Below are 23,650 nucleotides of genomic sequence, written 5' to 3'. Positions count from 1 at the left end.
TCATCAATGTTTTTGAGAACTTTACGTATTTGTAGTCCAGATGAAGAAATATCCAATATTTATGAAATAGCCAATGATCTGAAATACCCAAGAAACGTAATTGATAAATATTTTAAAATTGCTAGAAATACTTTTTACAATCCAAAAAGGAACAATCAACCTTATTCAACTAAAAATATGTTGGTTCTCCCTTACCATGAAAACTTGGTTGATATACCTTCTCTTCTTAAGACTTTAAATAATAAAGTTGTACTTAAAAATCTTAATACAGTAAAAAAACTTTTGATAAAGAATTCAGCCGAAAATGCTGATGGATGTGTCTATAAAATTCCTTGTAAAATTTGCGATAAAGTTTATTACGGTCAAACTGGTAAAAATCTCGAACTAAGATTAAAACATAAATATAGCATTAGAACTGGACAAGATTCCAATGTTCTATTTATTCATGTGAGATATTTTAACCATCCAACTGATTTTCAAAAAGTTGAGAAAGTTGTATCAAGCAAGTCCATGGTCGACAGGAATATAATTGAATCTTGTTTCATAAAAAGCAGTTTTGAAAATAATATGAATATTTCCATTGGTTTATATAAATTACATTCATTTATAATTAATAAAATTTGGGAAGAATTTAATGATACATTAAACAAGTAATAAATCTTAATTCTTGGGAAGAGTATTAGGTGGGTTTCACGGAGTCGGGTGTTGTCACGCGTCAGGTGTTGCTTTGTTGTGGGATGTGATGGTGAGGTGTAGTCTGGACCCTTTATATATATATATATATATATATATATATATATATATATATATATATATATATATATATATATATATATATATATATATATATATATAAATATATATATATATATATATATATATATATATATATATATATATATATATATATGTGTATGTGTGTGTGTATGTGTGTGTGTATGTGTGTGTATGTGTGTGTGTATGTGTGTGTATGTGTGTGTATGTGTGTGTGTGTGTGTGTGTGTGTGTGTGTGTGTGTGTGTGTGTGTGTGTGTGTGTGTGTGTGTGTGTGTGTGTGTGTGTGTGTGTGTGTGTGTGTGTGTGAGCACACATCACTCCGGGGACTTCCTACAAACAGTTCCCATGTCGGCAATGGGAACGCGCCTCGACCCTAAGACCCTCCGTATTGTAATGGCTCTGCGCCTTGCTGCCCTAGTTCACACGGAATATATGTGTATTTGCATATTTGCGGGGAAGCACAAGCTGACCAATATGGTCTCCATGGTCTTAACTGTTCCAAAACCAAGGGCTGGCATGCAAAACACAATGAGGTCAACGACATCGTAAAGAGAACCCTTGCTACAGCTGGATGCCCAGCCGAGAGGGAGCCCCGATCACTAGCAGCCAACAATACTCACAACCAAGCAAACCGCCCCAATGGGATCACCATCTATCCTTGGAAGAATGGCAAGCTCTTAGCATAGGACTATACCTGTGTGTCCACACTGGCTGACATCTATATCCATCACAGTATCGGGCGAAAGGGAGGAGCTGCTAACCACAGGGAGGAGTACAAGATCAGCCAACAGTATCAATTTGTCCCACTGGGATCAGAGACCTTGGGATCATGGGGGAAAACATGCCACACGTTTCCTTAAAGAACTGGGTTCCAGACTCATCGACACCACCAGAGATCCAAGGGCAGCCACTTTCATGTTCCAGCGCCTCAGCGTGGTCATCCAGAGGGGAAATGCATGCTGCATACCGGGCTTGCGTCCGGCTTCGGAGGAGCTGGAGGAGATTCATAACCTTTGATATATTGTACCAATGTATTCATGTTTGTGTTTTCTATCAGTGTATTCTGTCTATTAATAAAATACATATATAACATATATATACATGTCAGTGCACCACACAGAAACAAGTGGGTATATACAAAGAAAGATCGCAGTCAGCAGGATTCGAAACTGCTACGGGGGACGGTCAAGACTCCCAGGCAGCGCTCTAGTCCACTCGGCCACACAAATGCCACATAGACTGGGCAGCCTGATTCACAAGCCATATTTCTTTCCCAGCCCGGGTACGTCAGTGAGCCTCAAGCATGGATTCAAGCTATTTCAATCTCCTCTTGTATGTTCTCACCTCTCCAGTGATTTTTATATCAATGCACCACACAGAAACAAACGGGTAGATACAAAGAAAGATCGCAGTCAGCAGGATTCGAAACTACTACTGAGGACCTTGATAATGTGAGAAGTCACGGAAGCGCTTGGAATTTCACTATTCTTTCACAATGGTTGTTTTGCCTATCTATCTATCTATCAATATATATATATATATATATATATATATATATATATATATATATATATATATATATATATATATATATATATATATATATATATATATATATATATATATATATATATACATGTATATCAGTACCACAACAGAGCTGAAAGTAATAATTTGGCCATTCTGCACCTAAGTGTTTCCCTCACTGACCTGGTGGTAAATGTTCTCCATGGCGGCGAGGACGACCTGGTCAGCGGGTAAGGGCTTCCTGTTGACCTTAGCGACCCAGCTTATGACCTTAAAAGCCTCCTGGTAGCGTCCTTGATCTATGAGCCAGCGAGGTGACTCTGGCAATAACCTGCACGAATGATTTTGTATAGCTAGGCTTGAAAAGTTTTAAAGGTACTGATCAGCAACACAACTGAGCCTAAATGGACACAAAAGAGGGCAGATAAATATTTATTTATATTTCGATCTCAATTGAGACCGCTTTTAGCACAAAAAAAGATACGAAACAGGAAGTAATTTATACAAGGATCAAGTCATGTAACTATCATTACTGTCTTTGTCCTGAGGTCACTTATTCCATGACAACCCTCAGGTTGACGTGATCTTTGCGTTAGTTTCATAGCACAAAGGTCACTTGTTCTCTGACCGCCTTCAGGAGGTCATGTGACCTTAACCTTCAGTAAGCTACTGCCACAACACTAAGGTCACCTGTACCCTAACCACCTTCAGTAGGTCATGTGACTTGATCCTAGTACAAATTACTACTGTACCTCTCATGTACCGTTAGAATATTTCTCTGAAGTGAGTCATAGTGTGAGATCGACATACACAATACTCGCTTTATATAAATTTGCCTTAATGTTTGCTTCAGATTTTATTTGAACAATAAAGGTATAATTTAAATAGTTCAGCTAAAAAAAGGCCATAAATAAGGGGAGACAACAACAGCGATCTTGAGTCTGAGGCTGTTGTGTGTTATCAAAGAAAATATGTTTTTTTTGTTATCAAAGAAAATAAGGTGTTTTATGTTATCTAAGAGAATAAAGTGTTTTGCGTTATCTAAGATAATAAGGTGTTTAAGGGATCAGTAAAGAAACCAGTGTACTACAGCAGAAAAAAATCAGTGTAGTACAACAATAGAGGAAGGGAAGGGGGACACACAATACCCACCAGAAATATATGATGGTGTAGAGGGCGGGCACAGTGTAGGCCACTTGCAGCAGCTTCCATGGTCGGATGACATAGGCGATGCCCGGGACTACCATGTACCCTACTGCCCACGGGATGACTATCAGTGTACCAGCACCTGCACGGTACTTGCTAGCACACGTCTCCATCACTGTCATAAATAAATAAATAAATAAATAAATAAATAAATAAATATATATATATATATATATATATATATATATATATATATATATATATATATATATATATATGTGTGTGTGTGTGTGTGTGTGTGTGTGTGTGTGTGTGTGTGTGTGTGTGTGTGTGTGTGTGTGTGTGTGTGTGTGTGTGTGTGAGTAGTCACATATTTGTACTCACCTATTTGTGGTTGCAGGAGTCGAGTCCTAGCTCCTGGCCCAGCCTCTTCACCGGTTGCTACTAGGCCCTCTCTCTCTCCCCGCTCCATGAGCTTTATCAAACCTCGTCTTAAAACTGTGTATGGTTCCTGCCTCCACTACGTCATTTTCTTGGCTATTCCACTGCTTTACAACTCTATGACTGAAGAAATACTTCCTACACTTCTCTGACTCATTTGTGTCTTCAACTTCCAATTGTGGCCTCTTGTTTCTGTGTCCCCTTCCTGGAACATCCTGTCTTTGTCCACCTTGTCTATTCCACGCAGTATTTTATATGTCGTTATCATGTCTCCCCTGACCCTCCTGTCCTCCAGTGTCGTCAGGCCGATTTCCCTTAATCTTTCTTCATAGGACATTCCCCTTAGCTCTGGAACTAACCTTGTCGCAAACCTTTGTACTTTCTCTAGTTTCTTGACGTGCTTTGTCAAGTGCGGGTTCCAAACAGGTGCTGCATACTCCAGTATGGGCCTGACATACACGGTGTACAGTGTCTTGAATGATTCCTTACTAAGGTATCGGAATGCTGTTCTCAGGTTTGCCAGGCGCCCATATGCTGCAGCAGTTATCTGATTGATGTGTGCTTCCGGAGACATGCTCGGTGTTATACTCACCCCAAGATCTTTCTCCTTGAGTGAGGTTTGCAGTCTTTGGCCACCTAGCCTGTGTGTGTGTGTGTGTGTGTGTGTGTGTGTGTGTGTGTGTGTGTGTGTGTGTGTGTGTGTGTGTGTGTGTGTGTGTGTGTGTGTGTGTGTGTAATGGATTCAAATTAGTAACAGGCAAAATGAGGTAGATATTGGAAAACTAGTGACACTAGGCGACAAGGACAGTAATAGGTTTAGTGGAAAAACAGAAATGAGCAGGAAGGGTAAAGAAAAAGGAGGGTCTTTAAATATACATTATGCTAATTCCCGTAGTGCTAGGAATAAGATGGACGAGTTGAGAATAGTTGCTAGTGCAGGTAACATTGATGTATTTGCCATAACTGAGACGTGGTTTAATTCAAAAAGTCGGGACATGCCTGCAGAATGTCATATTCAGGGTTTTAAATTGTTTCAAGTATGTCCGAGATAGCTTGAACTGTTGCATAAAAACGGGTATTAAGTCTGAAGTAACACATACAGTCTGTTTGGATAGAATTTTCAGAGGGGCGTGAAAAATTGATTTTAGGTGTAATATACCATCCCCCAAACTTAGATAGGGACCAAGGGAGACTACTATGGGAGGAAATTGTTAAGGCCACTAGGCACGATAACGTAGTAATTCTAGGAGACTTTAACTTTAGTCATATTGATTGGAATTTCTTGACTGGGAATTTAGAATCAAACGACTTCTTAGAAGTAATTCAGGATTGTTTTTTGAAGCAGTTTTTTGAAGCCTTTAAGCTGCTGGTAAAGTTGCTCGATGGAGGGCATCTTGGTTCAGTCCACGGGAGCACACAAGACACTTCACAGTGTTAAGTACAGGTCACCACCAAGGATATATAGAGTTGAAGAACAACCTGAGGACTTCTATTATTTATACTTCTAGATATGAAGCCAAGAATTCTGTTAGCTTTATTGCCAACACTAATGCACTGTTGTCTTGGTTTTAGATTACTGCTAACCAGAACTCCTAAATCCTTTTCGCAATCGTAGTATTAAGATCTACATTATTTAGTTTATGTGTGGCATGGCTGTTTACCTGTCCAACATTTAGAACTATGCATTTGTCAATATTAAACTGCATCTGCCACTTCTCCGACCATTGTGTCAGTCTATTCAAATCATCCTGGAGTGCTCTAGTGTCCTAATTAGAATGAATTGGACGGCCTATTTTGGTGTCATCAGCAAATTTGCTTATGTCGCCAATCTTATCCCTAATCTTACTTCTGTATACCTGAAAGAACCCTTTTGGGTTAGTCTTTGAATCCCTTGCGACCTTAGCCTCATAATCCCTTTTGCTTTTCTTATTCCTTTCTTCATACCTCTCTTTAATTGAATATATTGATTTCTTAACTGCCCATCCCCTCTTTTGATACACCTATATATGCCTCTCTTTTGACCAATGAGGTGTTTTAATCTATTGTTCATCCATTTGGGATAATTTTTGTTAGATTAATTTCCCTACTCGGAACAAAAGTTGTATGGGCAGCTAAAACTATGCTCTGAAAAACGTCATATTGGCAACCCAGATCACCTACCTGACCCCTAGTCAGGACATCCCAATTTAGCCCACCCAGGTAATTTTTCAGTCCCATGAAGTCGGCCATGCGAAAATCTGGGACAGAGATTTGATTGCAGTTATCTGGGTATTTCCATGATATATTGAAACTAAGTGATTTGTGATCACTTTCCCCAAGTTCATCATTAACCTCAAGATTATTAATTAGTGAATCTTTGTTGGCAAGAACCAAGTCAAGCAGATTGTTTCCTCTAGTTGGTTCTGTCACAACCTGTTCTAAAAAGCAATCCTGAACCGCATCAAGAAAGTCGCTAGACTCAAGATTTCCTGTCATATTGTTCCAATCAATTTGTCTAAACCAAAAATCTCCCATTATCACAACATTTTCATATCCAGATGCCTTATGAATTTCGTCCCATAACAGCTTACTGCCCTCCCTATCACGGTTTGGGGGCCTATAAATCACACCCAAAATTAATTTGTCATGTCCCTCGAGAAACTGTAGCCAAACAGATTCTGTGTTCGATGTTTCTAATCTTATATCATATCTAAGACAACAATTTAAATTTTCTCTGACATACATCGCTACACCACCACCCTTCCTGTTGACCCTATCAGTGTGGAATAGTTTATAACCCTGTATGTTGCATTCAGAACGCATTTCTCTATCTTTCAGGTTGAACCAGGTCTCTGTTATACCAATAATATCTATATTACCTACACTTGCAAGTAATCTTAGCTCATCTATCTTATTTCTTAGACTCCTACTATTTGTATAATAAACCTTAAAGGAGCTAGTCACTCGTTGCCCTCTACTATCTCTCTTTGTTTGTTGATCAATTGATTTGCCATTACTAGCAACTTTATTTTGAATATTGTCTTTTAAACATATCCCTGAGGTATCCCGGTAATAACTGCTGTTTTTAACCCTAATGCTGCAGCCTGATTGTTTCCCACAAACACCCGTACCTCTATAATCTATCAGTTTAAATTCCTAGACAAGTCATCAATTACCCTCTCAATCGAATTGGCAAATGCAACCACTCCATCCCCAGAGAGATGAACCTCATCCCTTGCATACATATCACGTTTCCCAAAGAATAGGTCCCAGTTATCAATGAATAGGATTGCAAGTTCCTTGCTGTACCTGTCTAGCCAGCAATTTATACCAATTGCCCTAGACATCCATTCATTGCCCACTCTATTTCTAGACAAGATGCTACATATGACTGGGATCCCTCCCTTAGACCTAACTACTTCTATGGCTGACCTGTACTTATCCAGCAGCTCCTCTCTCCTGCCCTTCCCAATGTCATTACCCCCAGCACTAAGACAGATAATGGGCTTGTTCCCATTACCTGCCATAATATTATCCAACCTGCTGACTATGTCACCAACACCAGCTCCAGGAAGGCACACTCTCTGTCTGACCTTTCTATCTCTGTTACAAAATGCACGGTCCATATATCTTACCTGAGAATCACCTACTATCAAAATATAATTACCTTGATTAGCAAGGGAATCAGTGGTACCTTCAACTTCACTAACCACTGAAGTACACTCATCTTGGAGAACAGAGAATCGATTTCCTACCTTCACATCTTCTCTATGAACTCTCCTCATCTTCCTTCTTCCTGAACTGTAAACTACTTCCCACTTAAAGCGGCTGCCACCATCACTGCTGGTGACCATTTCCTCCTTACCAGCTAAATCCTACTCACATTCACTCCCAAACTAATCCCACGCTAACTCCCAAGAGCTTAGGCAGGTATGATGACACATGACCACTGACCTCAGCGTACTGACCACTGACCTTAGCCTTATCCTCTAGTTTCTGCACTAATCTCTTGAGAGGAACTGTGTCGAAGGCCTTCTTGCAGTCCAAGAAAATGCAATTAACCCACCCTTCTCTCTCGTATCTTATTTTTGTTACTTTATCATAAACCCCCAGAAGGTTTGTGACACAGGATTTGCCTTCCATGAAGCCATGCTGGTTGTCGTTTATACTCTTGTTCTGTTCTAGGTGCTCTACCACTTTCCTCCTGATAATCTTCTCTATGACTTTGCATACTGTACAAAGCAGTGACACTTGTCTATAGTTTAGTGCCTCTTTTCTGTCTCCTTTTTTAAAAATGGGAACTACATTTGCCGTCTTCTATACTTCAGGTAGTTGCCCAGTTTCAATGGATGTGTTGAAGACTGTGGTTAATGGCACACACAGCATTTCTGCTACCTCTCTAAGGACCCATCGGGAGATGTTGTCTGGTCCCATTGCCTTTGAGGTATCAAGGTCACTTAGCAGCTTCTTCACCTCCTCCTCAGTTGTGTGTATGTCATCCAGCACTTGTTGGTGTATTCCCTATTGGTGTCCCCCTCTGTCCTGTCTTCCCAGAGTCCTTCCTGTCTCCACTGTGAATACTTCCTTAAATCTCGTGTTGAGCTCCTCACATACCTCTTGATCATTTCTTGTGAGTTCCCCACCTTCTTTCCTCAGCCTGATCACCTGGTCTTTGACTTTTCTTTCTCCTAATGTGGCTATACAGCAGTTTTGGGTCAGATTTGACTTTCGGTGCTGTGTTGTTTTCCAACTGTCGCTGGGCCTCCCTCCTGATCTGTGCATACTCGTTTCTGGCACTTCGACTGATCTCCTTATTTTCCTGAGTCTTTTGCCTTCTGTACCTCTTCCCTTCTCTAATGCACTTAGTTTTTGCCTCCCTACACCTTTGGGTAAACCAAGGACTTGCTTTGGTCTTCCCATTATTTCTGGTGCCCTTGGGAACAAACCTTTCCTCTGTCTCCTTGCATTTTGTTGTTACATACTCCATCATTTCGTTTGCTGACTATCCTACCAGTTCTCTCTCCCACAGAACCTCCTGCTTGAAGTTCCTCATACCTGTGTAGTCTCCCCTTTTATAGTATGGCTTTTCCCATTCGACTCGTGTTACCCTCTCCGCTTGTAACTCTACTATCTAATAAAAAATCAGAACCACGTAATCACTAGGTCAAAGTGGCCTCTCATATGTGATGTCCTCAATGTCTGAACTGCTCAGGGTGAACACAAGGTCCAGTCTTGCTGGTTCATCCTCCCCTCTCTATCTCTGGTAGTGTCCCTGACGTGTTGATGCATGAGGTTTTCCAGTACTACATCCATCATCTTGGCTCTCCATGTTTCAGGACCCGCATGAGGCTCCAGGTTTTCCCAATCAATCTCTCTGTGGGTGAAATCACCCATAACCAGTAATTTTGCTCCGCACGATTGAGCTCTTCATGTAACCTCAGCCAGTGTGTCCACCATCGCTCTGTTGTTCTCTTCATATTCCTCTCATGGCTTCCTGCAGTTTTGTGGTGGGTTATACATCACTGCAATGACTACCTTATGTCCCCCAGACTGAATTGTACCAATCTCGTCTATGCCTTCCATTTCCTCAAAACCCCATCGGTTTTTTATGAGCAGTGCAACCCTTCCTTCCCCTCTGCTCCTATCTTTCCTCAGGATCTGATATCCTGGTGGGAAAACTGCATCTGTTATTGTCTCAGCGAGTTTCGTTTCTGTGACTGCTATGATGTCTGGGGACTTCTCATTTGTTATTCCATCTGCCTTCATGTACCACACCTTCAGCTTCTTATCTATCACGGTGGTCCTGGGAGAATATTGGGGTTGGGAGAGTGGGAGCCCTGGAGGGGGCCTATGGGGGCTTGTGGTGTGGGTGGGGTTTCTGATGGGGGTGAGAACAGAGTGCCCATAGGGAGCTGCTGTAGTGGTGGGGTTTGTGATGTAGGGGGTGGGGGCAGAGGGAACAGTGTGTGAGTTTTGGTTTAGATTGCTCAGTTGCATTGGGGTTGTCGTGGTGTGGGTGGCATTTGTAATGGGAGAGTGGGGGCAGAGTGCCCATAGGGGGCTGCTGTAAGGGTGGGATTTGTGATGTGGGGGGTGGGGGCAGAGGGAACAGTGTGTGGGTTTTAGTTTAGATTGTTCAGTTGCTTTGGGGTTGTTGTGATTGGAGTCCTTCTGCAGGATGTTTCTGCTGGGTGTGTTTGCCCTTCCACCTGAGTCCGGGTTCTGCTCATCTTCATCAATGCATCTCGTTCCTCCTTTTGTCTTTGCACCTTCTCCCTCAGTATTGTCCTGTCTTCTTGTGTTCTGTCGCGATCGAGGTACGCTCTCCAGTACTTCGGTTTGTCTCTCGAACCAGGATCCTGCAGGATCCTGGTTTGAGCTAATTCTGCCTTGAAAATTACTTTGACAGGCTGTTTCCTTCCACTCGCTAACCACCCAATTCTCCAAAAATTTGTCACCTGGGTCATATCTCCCTCATCTATTGCTTTCATGATACCTTCGATCGGTTTCTTCTTCCCCTGATTTCTTTCATCATAGGTTTCCCCTTCGACTTCTTGGAGCCCGTAAACAAACACTGACCTCTCCCTCTCCTCCTCTCACTGTATCTCCTTTTGTTTCTTCTAAGGTGTTTTAGTTCCTTCCATCAAAACGTTCCTGCCTTCAATCCCTGCCCTTGCTGCAGCCCCTATGCTCAGTGGACTGTCTTTTCTGCTCAGCTGTTCCTTGCCACTGTAATTGTCTGTTGGAGTCTCTGCATATGTAATAGCTCCTTCATTGTCTTCAGGCCTCTCATTTGATCTTAGTGTGCTCATCTTTTCCTAGATCCCTACAGTCCCCTTGTCTGTGACTGTCATTTGTCTCTCTAATCTGTTTCAGGTTTTTTAGTTCCTCCTCTAAGCACTTTATCTTATCTTCTGCTGCTAAAACTTGTAGTCCCCACTTCCTGCTCTCTTCAGCTATCCTCTCCTCCATTTTCTTTCCAAACTCTGCTAGCTTCCTTCCCCACTCTTCCTCCATTTTACTGGGCTCTAACTCCCAATTTTCCCTCCCGGGTTAGTCCACCAGACCCCTGGGTCTCCGCCCTCTTGGATAACCCATTTTTTTTTACCACAGAAAGCTTACATAATTCAACCCAGAAACAAACTTATGTATTTTCAGAGTGTGTGTGTGGGGGGGGGTGAGGGAAGAGGCTAGGGATGAGAGGGAAGAGGGGTAAGTGAGGGGAAGGCTAGGCTAGGGGTGAGAGGGAAGAGGGAAAAGCCAGGGGGAAAGAGTAGGAGGAAAGGAAGATGGATGGAAGGTGGAGAGGAAGAGAGAGGAAGATAGATTGGTTGGTAGATAGAGGGAGGGGGAGAGAGATAGAGAGAACGAGAGAGATGGGGGAGAGAAAGATAGAAAGGGGAGTGTGTGTGTGTGTGTGTGTACTCACCTAATTGTAGTTGCAGGGGTCGAGGCTCAGCTCCTGTGTGTGTGTGTGTGTGTGTGTGTGTGTGTGTGTGTGTGTGTGTGTGTGTGTGTGTGTGTGTGTGTGTGTGTGTGTGTGTGTGTGTGTGTGTGTGTGTGTGTGTGTTTGTGTGTGTGTGTTTGTGTGTGTGTGTGTGTGTGCGTGCGTGTGTGTGTGTGTTTGTGTGTCCGTCTGTCTTCGGGATTATTCAAGTCTCTTTACCATCACTAGACAAATACTGGTCTTAGTTCCTAGAGAGTCAAACACACATTAACACTCGAATTCATCTAGAATTCATTTTATTATAAAAGAATTATTTTGACCTCAATCTCAGTTGTATGATGAATCATTGAAGGTTTTGGTCATAAGACCGAGGCTCTTCAACTGCAAAAAAATCTTGAGGAGGACTCACCGAATACAAAGATGCCGAGGTACTGGCCAGCATCCACGGCAGCAATTATGAACTTTAACACTATGTAGAACTCTATGTTAGGAGAGGCGGCTGCCAGGAAGCCAGCAATGATGGAGATGGCGGAACACACCAACACTACGGGTCGACGACCCAACCTAACCATACACAAACACATTAGTAAACAGTTTTTGTTTGACTATCAGAGAAAGGCATTAGTAAACATGGCTTTTGTTCGGTCTCATCGACAGGCTTGAAGCCTAATAAGCCTAATTAAGTATATTTAATGCTTAATTAGACTTTAAGCCTGTCGAATACTTAAAAGATCATTTAAGACTACATATCACCAGTTCACTATCAGTCAAGAATACTTTAATCACTAAAATATGGATTATGGTAAAATCTCTGAGAGACATACTACTCTCCTTTTCTTCCCAACATATAGCTAACAAAAAAAAATTAACAATATGGATGGATGGATTTCCAGAGCAAGAAGTGGGAGTTGCAAGCTGAAGCTGTAGAGTCCAGGATACAGTTCCTAGAAAATGAATTAAAAATGCAAAGGCAGTATATACAACAAAAGAACAAAAGGGGCATGGCATCAGGAGCAGGTTCACTAATATCCAACGAGTTAACCGAAGGAAAGGAAGGAGTTAAGTCCTATGTAGAGGCCCTATCAGGCTAAAAGGAGGGCCAGGAAATGTCAGGGAACGAAAATGACATGCTGTTGGGCACATGAACAGTAGTAAGAGAGGGGTTTGTAAGTAAAGAAGGTGATGGCCTCCTGCAGAGGTGCTATCAGGTCACTGGGAGATCCAGGAAATGATAAGGGAAGCAGCAATGGCTATGTTTAAATGGGACCCAGAGATGCAGAGGGGGGTAAAGCAGTGGAAGAGGAGAATGAAAATGTCAGTTTTTATTCATAGGCTTCAGGAGACAGGAGGGAAGACACATGAAGAAAAAGGACAAGGAGAGAAAAAAGATATTGTGAAAATATCATCAAACAGACGGGAGAGGAGGACATGACTGAGCAGATAATTTTCAGAGAAAAGGGGGATACTCGAGGGAAAGAAATTGGCCATTGATTTTCTGAACAGAAAAAGTGCAAAACAGGATTCTGCAGCAGAAACCACAACTAAAGGAAACAGCAAAATACCAGTGGGTGTACCTAGACTTCTACAGAATGAGAACAGAATGACAGAAACTGAGTGAGAGGATACAAAGATGCAAGGGGCAAGAAAGAGAGAGTTGGGAGGAGCAGAAAATACAACTACCCACAGAACCCCCACAATCAAACAAAATAACCCAAAACAAACAACACTTCATACTCACAGGCCTCACCCCCAAGCACAAACCCCACCTTCACAGCATCCTCAGAACATTCCCTGCCAGGTTTCCAACTAGCCCAACCCAACCCCCCCAGAATACACTTTTGGCAAAGAAACTGAATGCATGGTACACCACTGTAGTTGGAATAAGAAGTGGCATAAAAATGACAAGATTGGTACAAAAGAATCAAGGAGGCATTCCCAGACATTATAGCATTCACAGAAACCAAGCTAACGGTAATGATCTTTCCAACCAGATATCAGATCCTGAGGAAAAATTGAGGGGTGGAGGAGTTGCACTGCTCATCAAAACCCAGTGGAATTTTGAGGAGTTGGAAGGAGGGAACAGAAGGAAATTAAGGGTCTACACTCTACATAGTAGGAACACTTCAGACTCGGGGTCCCAAGGTGGTGGTTGCAGTGATGTACAACCCACTGCCCACAAAAGAGCAGGAGACCAACACAATAATATGATGAGAACAACAAATCAATGGTAGACACATTAGTGGAGGTGGCTAGAAGGGCTCACATGGACAGGGCAAAGATATTTGTTATGGGTGATTTTAGTGACAAGGAGGTTGACTGGGAAATCCTAGAGCCACATGGGGGACTATAAACGTGGAGGGCTAAGATGATGGAGGTGGTACTGGTAAACCTTATTCGTCAACATGTCGGGGTCACTACCAGAGAGAGAGAGAGAGAGAGAGAGAGAGAGAGAGAGAGAGAGAGAGAGAGAAGAGGATGAACTAGCAAGACTGGACCTCATATTCACCTTGAGTAGTTCGGACGTTGAGGACATCACGTATGAAAGGCCACTCAAAGCTAAAATACTGAGAGAAATTAACAAGATGGATAGGGACCGGATGTTTCAGTGATGGGACACAGTAATAAGGGGTCACAACTAGAAGTTGAAGACTCAGATGAGCCACAGGGATGTTAGGAAGTATTTCTTCAGTCACAGAGTTGTCAGGAAGTGGAACAATCTGGAGAGTGATGTGGTGGAGGCAGGATCCATACATAGCTTTAGGAAGAGATACGATAAAGCTCGTGCAGTAAGGAGAAAGTGGAATTAGTAGCGACCAGCTCCGACTTGCTCTCCACAAGGGCCATTCCTAGGTCCTGTGCTGTTTCTTGTAAATGTGATGATATGATGGAAGGAATAGATTCAGAGGTGTCGCTCTTCGCAGAAGATGTGAAGCTAATGAGTAAAATACAATTTTATGAGGGTCAAGTAAGACAAAAATGGCATCTGGACAGGTTGCAAGCCTGGTCCGAGTGCAATGTCATGAAACTTTGGGAAGAACAAAGAAGACCGCAGATGGAGTACAGGCTAGGAGATGAAAGGCTTCAAAACTCACCCAAGGAAAAGGTTCTTAGGGTAAGCATCATATCAATCACATCTGCTGAGGCGCACATCAATCAAATAACTGCTGACAAACTTAAGAATAGCATTTCAAGATCTAAGTAAGGAGTCATTCACGACACTATCCACCGTGTACGTCAGGCTTATATTGGAAAATGCAGCACCAATATGAAAACCACATCTGGTCAAACTCACACCTGGTTAAGCACGTCAAGAAATTAGACAGAGTGCAAAGGTATGCCACACGACTAGTCCCAGAGCTAAAGGATATGTCCTGTGAGGAGAGGTTAAGGGAACTCAACCTGACGACACTGGAAGATAGGAGGGATAGAAGGGACATATAATGACGTATAAAATACTGAGAAATAGACAAGGTGGATAGGGACAGAATGTTTCAGAGATGAGACACAACTGCAAGAGGTCACAGCTCAAAGTTAAAAACTTTGATGAGACATAGAGATGTTAGGAAGTATTTCTTCAGCTTTAGAGTTGTTAGGAAGTAGAGTGGAACAATCTGGACCGTGAAATAGTGGAGGCAGGATTCATACATAGCTTTAAGATGAGGTACGATTAATCGCAAGGAGAAAGGATAGTGAACCTAGTAGCGACTAGTAAAAAAAGCAGGGCCAGGAGCAATGGATCGACCACTGCAATCACAAAGAGGTGAGTACAATTAGGTGAGATGAACACACACTCACACACACACACACACACACACACACACACACACACACACACACAGGAGAGAGAGGAAAGGACACACACTGAAAGGAAGCAGGAAGAAGGAAAGGAGATTGAGAAAATCATCACGGAAATAGGTGAAGAGATGGACGAGATTGTAAATTTTCAGAGAATAGGGGGGTACTCGAAGGGGAGAAACCGACCAATCAAGCTGATTCTCAGGACGGAAACAGTGCGGAACAGGATCCTCCAAGAGAAACCACGATTGAAATACTCGGAAGAGTACAAGAGGGTGTTCCTAGACAGAGACAGAACAAAATCAGAACGACAGCAGCTGAGGGAGAGGACAAAAAAACGAAAGGAGCTAGGAAAAGAGACAAGGAGGGAATCAGCAGAGGTCAGTCAGAGCAGGACAGAACAGCAAGGGCAAGCACACACACAACTACTCTCAGAACCATACAACCTATCACACCATCCCAACACACACTACAATCCATACCCACAGCCTCCACCCAACATCGAGCTATAGAATCCCACAGTATGCCACCAGGTCTCCCACCCCCACAGGCCCCCCAAACCACAGTGTTGGAAAGGAAACTGAAGGTATGGTACACAAACGCTGATGGAATAACAAATAAGTGGGAGGAGTGGCACGAAAGAGTCAAAGAAGCATCACCGGACATCATAGCTCTTACAGAAACCAAGCTTACAGGTATGATAACAGATGCCATCTTTCCAACGGGATACCAAATCCTGAGGAAAGACAGAGGGAACAGGGGGGGGTGGAGGAGTGGCGTTGCTGATCAAAAATCGCTGGAATTTTGATGAGCTGGAGAGAGGAGATAGCGGAGAAGAAAGTGATTACATAGTGGGAACACTTCACTCTGGAGGTCCCAAGGTGGTAATAGCAGTGATGTATAACCCACCACAGAACAGCAGGAGGCCAAGGCAAGAGTACGACGAGAGCAATAGAGCGATGGTTGACACACTGGCTAGAGTGGCCAGAAGAGCTCATGCATGCAGGGCAAAGCTCCTGATCATGGGTGACTTTAACCACAAGGAGATCGATTGGGAGAACTTGGACCCACATGGGGGCCAAGATACATGGAGGGCTAAGATGATGGAGGTGGTACTGGAGAACTTCATGTACCAACACGTAAGGGACACTACAAGAGAGAGAGGAGAGGATGAACCAGCAAGGCTGGACTTAGTATTCACCTTCAGTAGTGCAGACATCGAGGACATCACATATGAAAGACCCCTTGGGGCCAGTGACCATGTGGTTTTAAGCTTCGAATACACAGTAGAGCTACAAGTGGAGGGAGAAGCAGGAAGGCCAGGACGAATGAAGCCAAACTACAAGAAAGGGGACTACACAGGAATGAGGAACTACCTGAACGGGGTTCAGTGGGACAGAGAACTGGCAGGGAAGCCAGTTAATGAGATGATGGAATATGTAGCAACAAAATGCAAGGAGGCTGAGGAGAGGTTTGTACCCAAGGGTAACAGGAGTAATGAAAAAGCCAGGATGAGCCCATGGTTTACCCAAAGGTGCAGGGAGGCAAAAACCAAGTGTGCTAGGGAATGGAAGAAATATAGAAGGCAAAGGACCCAGGAGAATAAGGAGAACAGTCGTAGAGCCAGAAACGAATATGCACAGATAAGAAGGGAGGCCCAAAGACAATATGAAAATGACATAGCAGCGAAAGCCAAATCTGACCCGAAACTGTTGTACAGCCACATCAGGAGGAAAACAACAGTCAAGGACCAGGTAATCAGGCTAAGGAAGGAAGGAGGAGAGACAACAGGAAATGACCGTGAAGTATGTGAAGAACTCAACAAGAGATTCAAAGAAGTGTTCACAGAGGAGACAGAAGGGACTCCAGAAAGACGGAGAGGTGAGGCACACCACCAAGTGCTGGACACAGTGCACACAACCGAGGAAGAAGTGAAGAGGCTTCTGAGTGAGCTAGATACCTCAAAGGCAATGGGGCCAGATAACATCTTCCCATGGGTATTGAGAGAGGGAGCAGAGGCACTATGTGTACCCCTAACAACAATATTCAATACATCTATCGAAACAGGGAGATTGCCTGAGGCATGGAAGACAGCAAATGTAGTCCCAATCTTTAAAAAAGGAGACAGACATGAAGCATTAAACTACAGACCAGTGTCACTGACATGTATAGTATGCAAAATCATGGAGAAGATTATCAGGAGAAGAGTGGTGGAACACCTAGAAAGGAATGATCTCATCAACAGCAGCCAGCATGGTTTCAGGGACGGGAAATCCTGTGTCACAAACCTACTGGAGTTCTATGACATGGTGACAGCAGTAAGACAAGAGAGAGAGGGGTGGGTGGATTGCATTTTCTTGGACTGCAAGAAGGCGTTTGACACAGTTCCACACAAGAGATTGGTGCAAAAACTGGAGGACCAAGCAGGGATAACAGGGAAGGCACTACAATGGATCAGGGAATACTTGTCAGGAAGACAGCAGCGAGTCATGGTACGTGGCGAGGTGTCAGAGTGGGCACCTGTGACCAGCGGGGTCCCGCAGGGGTCAGTCCTAGGACCAGTGCTGTTTCTGGTATTTGTGAACGACATGACGGAAGGAATAGACTCTGAGGTGTCCCTGTTTGCAGATGACGTGAAGTTGATGAGAAGAATACACTCGATCGAAGACCAGGCAGAACTACAAAGGGATCTGGACAGGCTGCAGACCTGGTCCAGCAATTGGCTCCTGGAGTTCAATCCCACCAAGTGCAAAGTCATGAAGATTGGGGAAGGGCAAAGAAGGCCGCAGACGGAGTACAGTCTAGGGGGTCAGAGACTACAAACCTCACTCAAGGAAAAAGATCTTGGGGTGAGTATAACACCAGGCACATCTCCTGAAGCGCACATCAACCAAATAACTGCTGCAGCATATGGGCGCCTAGCAAACCTCAGAACAGCATTCCGACATCTTAATAAGGAATCGTTCAGGACCCTGTACACAGTATACGTTAGGCCCATATTGGAGTATGCGGCACCAGTTTGGAACCCACACCTAGCCAAGCACGTAAAGAAACTAGAGAAAGTGCAAAGGTTTGCAACAAGACTAGTCCCAGAGCTAAGAGGTATGTCCTACGAGGAGAGGTTAAGGGAAATCAACCTGACGACACTGGAGGACAGGAGAGATAGGGGGGACATGGTAACGACATACAAAATACTGAGGGGAATTGACAAGGTGGACAAAGACAGGATGTTCCAGAGATTGGACACAGTAACAAGGGGACACAGTTGGAAGCTGAAGACACAGATGAATCACAGGGATGTTAGGAAGTATTTCTTCAGCCACAGAGTAGTCAGTAAGTGGAATAGTTTGGGAAGCGATGTAGTGGAGGCAGGATCCATACATAGCTTTAAGCAGAGGTATGATAAAGCTCACGGCTCGGGGAGAGTGACCTAGTAGCGATCAGTGAAGGGGCGGGGCCAGGAGCTCGGACTCGACCCCCGCAACCTCAACTAGGTGAGTACAACTAGGTGAGTACACACACACACACACACACACACACACACACACACACACACCAAAGAGGGGACACAGGGACAAGGGGTCACAACTGGAAGCTGAAGACTCAGACGAGTCACAGGGACGTTAGGAAGTATTTCTTCAGTCATAGAGTTGTCAGCAAGTGGAATAGCCTAGCAAGTGAAGTAGTGGAGGCAAGAACCATACATAGTTTTAAGAAGAGGTATGACAAAGCTCAGGAAGCAGAGAGAGAGAGAGGATCCAGTAGCGATCAGTGAAGAGGCGGGGCCAGGAGCTGAGTCTCGACCCCTGCAACCACAATTAGGTGAGTACAATTAGGTGAGTACCAGACACATCTCCTGAAGTGCACATCAACCAAATAACTGCTGCAGCATATGGGCGCCTAGCAAACCTCAACAGCATTCCGACATCTTAATAAGGAATCGTTCAGGACCCTGTACACCGTATACGTTAGGCCCATATTGGAGTATGCGGCACCAGTTTGGAACCCACACCTAGCCAAGCACGTAAAGAAACTAGAGAAAGTGCAAAGGTTTGCAACAAGACTAGTCCCAGAGCTAAGAGGTATGTCCTACGAGGAGAGGTTAAGGGAAATCAACCTGACGACACTGGAGGACAGGAGAGATAGGGGGGACATGATAACGACATACAAAATACTGAGAGGAATTGACAAGGTGGACAAAGACAGGATGTTCCAGAGATTGAACACAGTAACAAGGGGACACAGTTGGAAGCTGAAGACACAGATAAATCACAGGGATGTTAGGAAGTATTTCTTCAGCCACAGAGTAGTCAGTAAGTGGAATAGTTTGGGAAGCGATGTAGTGGAGGCAGGATCCATACATAGCTTTAAGCAGAGGTATGATAAAGCTCACGGCTCAGGGAGAGTGACCTAGTAGCGATCAGTGAAGAGGCGGGGCCAGGAGCTCGGACTCGACCCCCGCAACCTCAACTAGGTGAGTACAACTAGGTGAGTACACACACACACACACACATACACACACACACACACACACACACACGCACACACACACACACACACACACACACATACACACACACACATACACACACACACACACACACACACACACACACACACACACACACACACATACACACACACACACACACACACACACACACACACACACACACACACACACACACACACACACACACACACACACACACACACACACACACACACACACACACACACACAGAAATATTCAGAGTGGAGACAGAAAGGACTCTGGAAAGAGAGAGGTGGGATACACCAACAAGTACTGGACACAATATATACAACCGAGGAGGAGGTGAAGAGGCTTCTAAGTGAACTAGATATCTCAAAGGCGATGGGGCCAGATAACATCTCTCCATGGGTCCTGAGAGGCCCTCTGTATACCACTAACAACAATCTTCAACACATCTATCGAAACAGGATGACTACTTGAGATATGGAAGACAGAAGATGTGGTCTCAGTTTTTAAAAAGGGAGACAGGCAAACAGCATTAAACTACAGACCCATGTCACTGACATGTATGCACTGTCATAGAGGAGATCATCAGGAGAATAGTGGTGACAATCTAGGAAGAAATGAGCTTATAATCGACAACCAGCAAGGATTCAGAGAAGAGAAATATTGTCACAAACGTAATAGAGTTCTTTGACAAGATGACACCAGTAAGACAAGAGAGGGATAAACCATACCCCCGGCCGGGATTGAACCCGCGGTCATAGAGTCTCAAAACTCCAGCCCGCGGGTTCAATCCCGGCCGGGGGTATGGTTTGTTTGCAATCGTGTCATTACGATTTCTTGAGTCATGTTGACGGCAGTGAAGGGACTTGAGCTAGAGTTCGTCACGGCCACGCTAGCTGGAGATTCGTCTGTAAAAACTTGCATTTGTGGTCACAGAGGTGCCTGTGCTAACCTTCCTATGGTGTAGAAATATACCTAGTTGGATGAATCTTATTGTGGCTAGCTGGTCTAGTGGCTAACGCGACGGGCTGGAGTTTTGAGACTCTATGACCGCGGGTTCAATCCCGGCCGGGGGTATGGTTTGTTTGCAATCGTGTCATTACGATTTCTTGAGTCAAGAGAGGGATAGGTAGACTGCATTTTCTTGGACTGTAAGAAGGCTTATGACACAGTTCTACACAAGAGATTAGTGCGAAAGCTGGAGGACCAGGCAGGTCTAATGGGGAAGGCACTGCAATGAATGGATCAGAGAATACCTGACAGGAAGGCATCAGCAAATCATGGTACATGATGAGGTGTCAGAGTGGGTGCCTGTGACGAGAGGATTTCCACAGGGGTCAGTCCTAGAACAAGTGCTGTTTCTGGTATATGGGAATGACATGACATAAGGAATAGACTCAGAAGTGTCCCTGCATACAGATGACATGAAGTTAATGAGGAGAATTCAGTCGGAGGAGAATAAGGAAGGACTACAGAGGAATCTGGACAGGCTGCAAGCCTGGTCCAGCAACTGGCTCCTTGAGTTCAACCACACCAAGTGCAAAGTCATGAAGATCGGGGAATGGCAAAGAAGTGTATGCCCAATTGGTTTCATATTTCGTGACACTATGGTGCTGTCATCTGTAGGCCTACCCAGTTCACCCACCCCTTGCTTACCTCTACCTCACTCTGGCAGCCGACGTTACTCAGACAACAAGTGTTTACTCTGTCACTCTCTTGCGGGCATGGCCGTCCGGGCCTGGGCCACCACAACAAACTACCAGTGTAGAGGAACCAATAAACCTACACGACGCCTCCGAAGAGCCACTTTCATAGCTTCCATTTTAATTGTTATAAATGGTGGCCAGCGTTAGTCACAGAAAGTGTGTTGCCTGGAGAGAGGAAGGAAGCCAAAGATGTTTTCTCCACTTCATCGCCTAATACAAGATGCATCCATCTCTCTGCGAAGAGATAGATTCAGACGATGTGAAACTAATACGAATTCATATGAATGAGGATCGGGAAGGACTACAAAAGGATCTGGACAGGGTGCAAGCCTGGTCCAGCAACTGACTTCTGGAGTTTAACACCACAAAATGCAAAGTCATGAAGATTGGGGAAGGGCAAAGTAGACGGCAGAGTACAGGCTATGGAGCCAAAGACTGCAAAGCTCACTCAAGGAAAAGGATCGTGGTGTGAGTATAATACCGAGCACATCTCTTGAGGCGTGCATCAACCAGATAACCGTTCCAGCATATGGGTGCTTGGCAAACCTAAGAATAGCGTTCCGACACATCAGCAAGGAATCGTTCGAGACTGTACACTGTGTACGTCAGACCCATATTCACACACAGATTGGAATCCACACCTGGTCAAGCACGTCAAGAAGTTAGACAAAATGCAAAGGTTTGCAACAAGACTAATCCCAGAGCTAAGGGGAATGTTCTACGAAGAAAGGTTAAGGGCAATCGGCCAGACGACACTGGAGGACAGAAGGGTAAGGGAAGACATAATATCGACATATAAAATACTGCGAGGAATTGACAAAATGGATAGAGACAGGATGTTCCAGAGATGGGACACAGAAACAAGGGGTCACAATTGAAAGATGAAGACTCAGATGAGTCAAAGAATGTTAGGAAGTATTTCTTTAGTCACAGAGTTGTCAGGAAGTGGAATAATCTGGAAAGTGACAGTGGAGGCAGGATTCATACGTAGTTTTAAGTCGAGGTTTGATAAAAGCTCATGGAGCAGGGAGAGAGAGGACCTAGTAGCGACCAGTGAAGTGGCGAGGCCAGGAGCTATGAATCGACCCCAGCAACCACAAATAGGTGAGTACACACACACACACACACACACACACAGAAATGTCCCTGTTTGCAGATGATGTGAAGCTAATGAGGAGTATTCAATCAGATGATGATCAGGCAGGACTACAAGAGGATCTGGAGAACTGCAAGCCTTATCCAGCAACTGGCTCCTGGAGTTTAACCCCACCAAGTGTAAAGTCATGAAGCTCGGAGAAGGGCAAAGAAGACAGAGTACAGGCTAGGGGGCCAAAGATCGCAAATCTCAATCAAGGGAAAGGATCTTGGGGTGAGTATAATACCGAGCATATCTCCTGGTGTGCATATCAACCAGATAACTGCTGCAGTATATGGGTGCTTGGCAAATCTAAGAATAGCGTTCCGACACTTTAGTAAGGAATCGTTCAAGACATGTATACCGTGTATGTCAGACCCAAGCACGTCAAGACAAGAGAAAGTGCAAAGGTTTGCAACAAGACTAGTCCCGTAGCTAAGGGATATGTCCTACGAGAATAGGTTAAGGGAAATCGACATAACGACAATGGAGGACAGGAGGGATAGGGTAACATGTTAACGACATATAAAATACTGAGAGGAATTGACAAAGTGGATAGGGACAGGGTGTTTCAGAGATGGGACACATCAGCAAGGAGTCACAGTTGGAGGCTGAAGACTCAGATGAGTCACAGGGATGTTAGGAAGTATTTATTCAGTCAAAGAGTTGTCAGGAAGTAGAGCAATCTGGAGAGTGAGGTAGTGGAGGCAGAATTCATACACAGCTTTAAGAAGAGGTACGATAAATCTCTTGGAGTAGGGAGAGAATGGACCTAGTAGTGACTAGCGAAGAGGCTGGACCAGGAGCTTTGAATCGAACCCTGCAACCACAGACATGTACAATTAGTTGGGTACACACAAAATACTTTTGCGCTGCTCTTAAATATGTCTGCCAAGCCTGCCAACATCAGCGGCCTGGAGATCTGCCAGTAATTGCAATGTGTCTTCTTGCCAACATATTAGCAGTCTGCCAACACACATATATAGATGGGTGGCGGTCCTTCATTAGTGATTTGATGCTGGAGAAATGATCTTCATCCAAGGAACTGAAGCTTCCTTATTTTTCTTTGGTTGAAACCTAATTACCCCTTCCTACTCTTCCTTTCCCCAGGAGTGTATCACTCATACGGCTTTAGCGCTTCCCCATGAATACTGCTACTGTTACGACTACTACTACTACTACTACTACTACTACTA

At 44.0% G+C, this 23,650-nt stretch overlaps 1 protein-coding gene across 1 annotated transcript in view; it reads right to left on the bottom strand.

Moving 5' to 3' along the window:
- LOC128689945 (organic cation transporter protein) overlaps positions 1-23,650 on the bottom strand; it is a 78,072-nt gene that overhangs the window by 18,499 nt on the left and 35,923 nt on the right. The window contains exons 5-7 of the mRNA XM_070088689.1: positions 11,727-11,881; positions 3,457-3,625; positions 2,488-2,635 (exon numbers count right to left, since the gene is read on the bottom strand). Of these exons, the coding sequence (XP_069944790.1) occupies positions 2,488-2,635; positions 3,457-3,625; positions 11,727-11,881 (472 nt within the window). The remainder of the gene's footprint in view (positions 1-2,487; positions 2,636-3,456; positions 3,626-11,726; positions 11,882-23,650) is intronic.

This window comes from Cherax quadricarinatus, chromosome 25, assembly GCF_038502225.1.
Source record: "Cherax quadricarinatus isolate ZL_2023a chromosome 25, ASM3850222v1, whole genome shotgun sequence".
Taxonomy (NCBI): domain Eukaryota; kingdom Metazoa; phylum Arthropoda; class Malacostraca; order Decapoda; family Parastacidae; genus Cherax; species Cherax quadricarinatus.
This window is presented reverse-complemented; position numbering and strand designations above follow the sequence as displayed.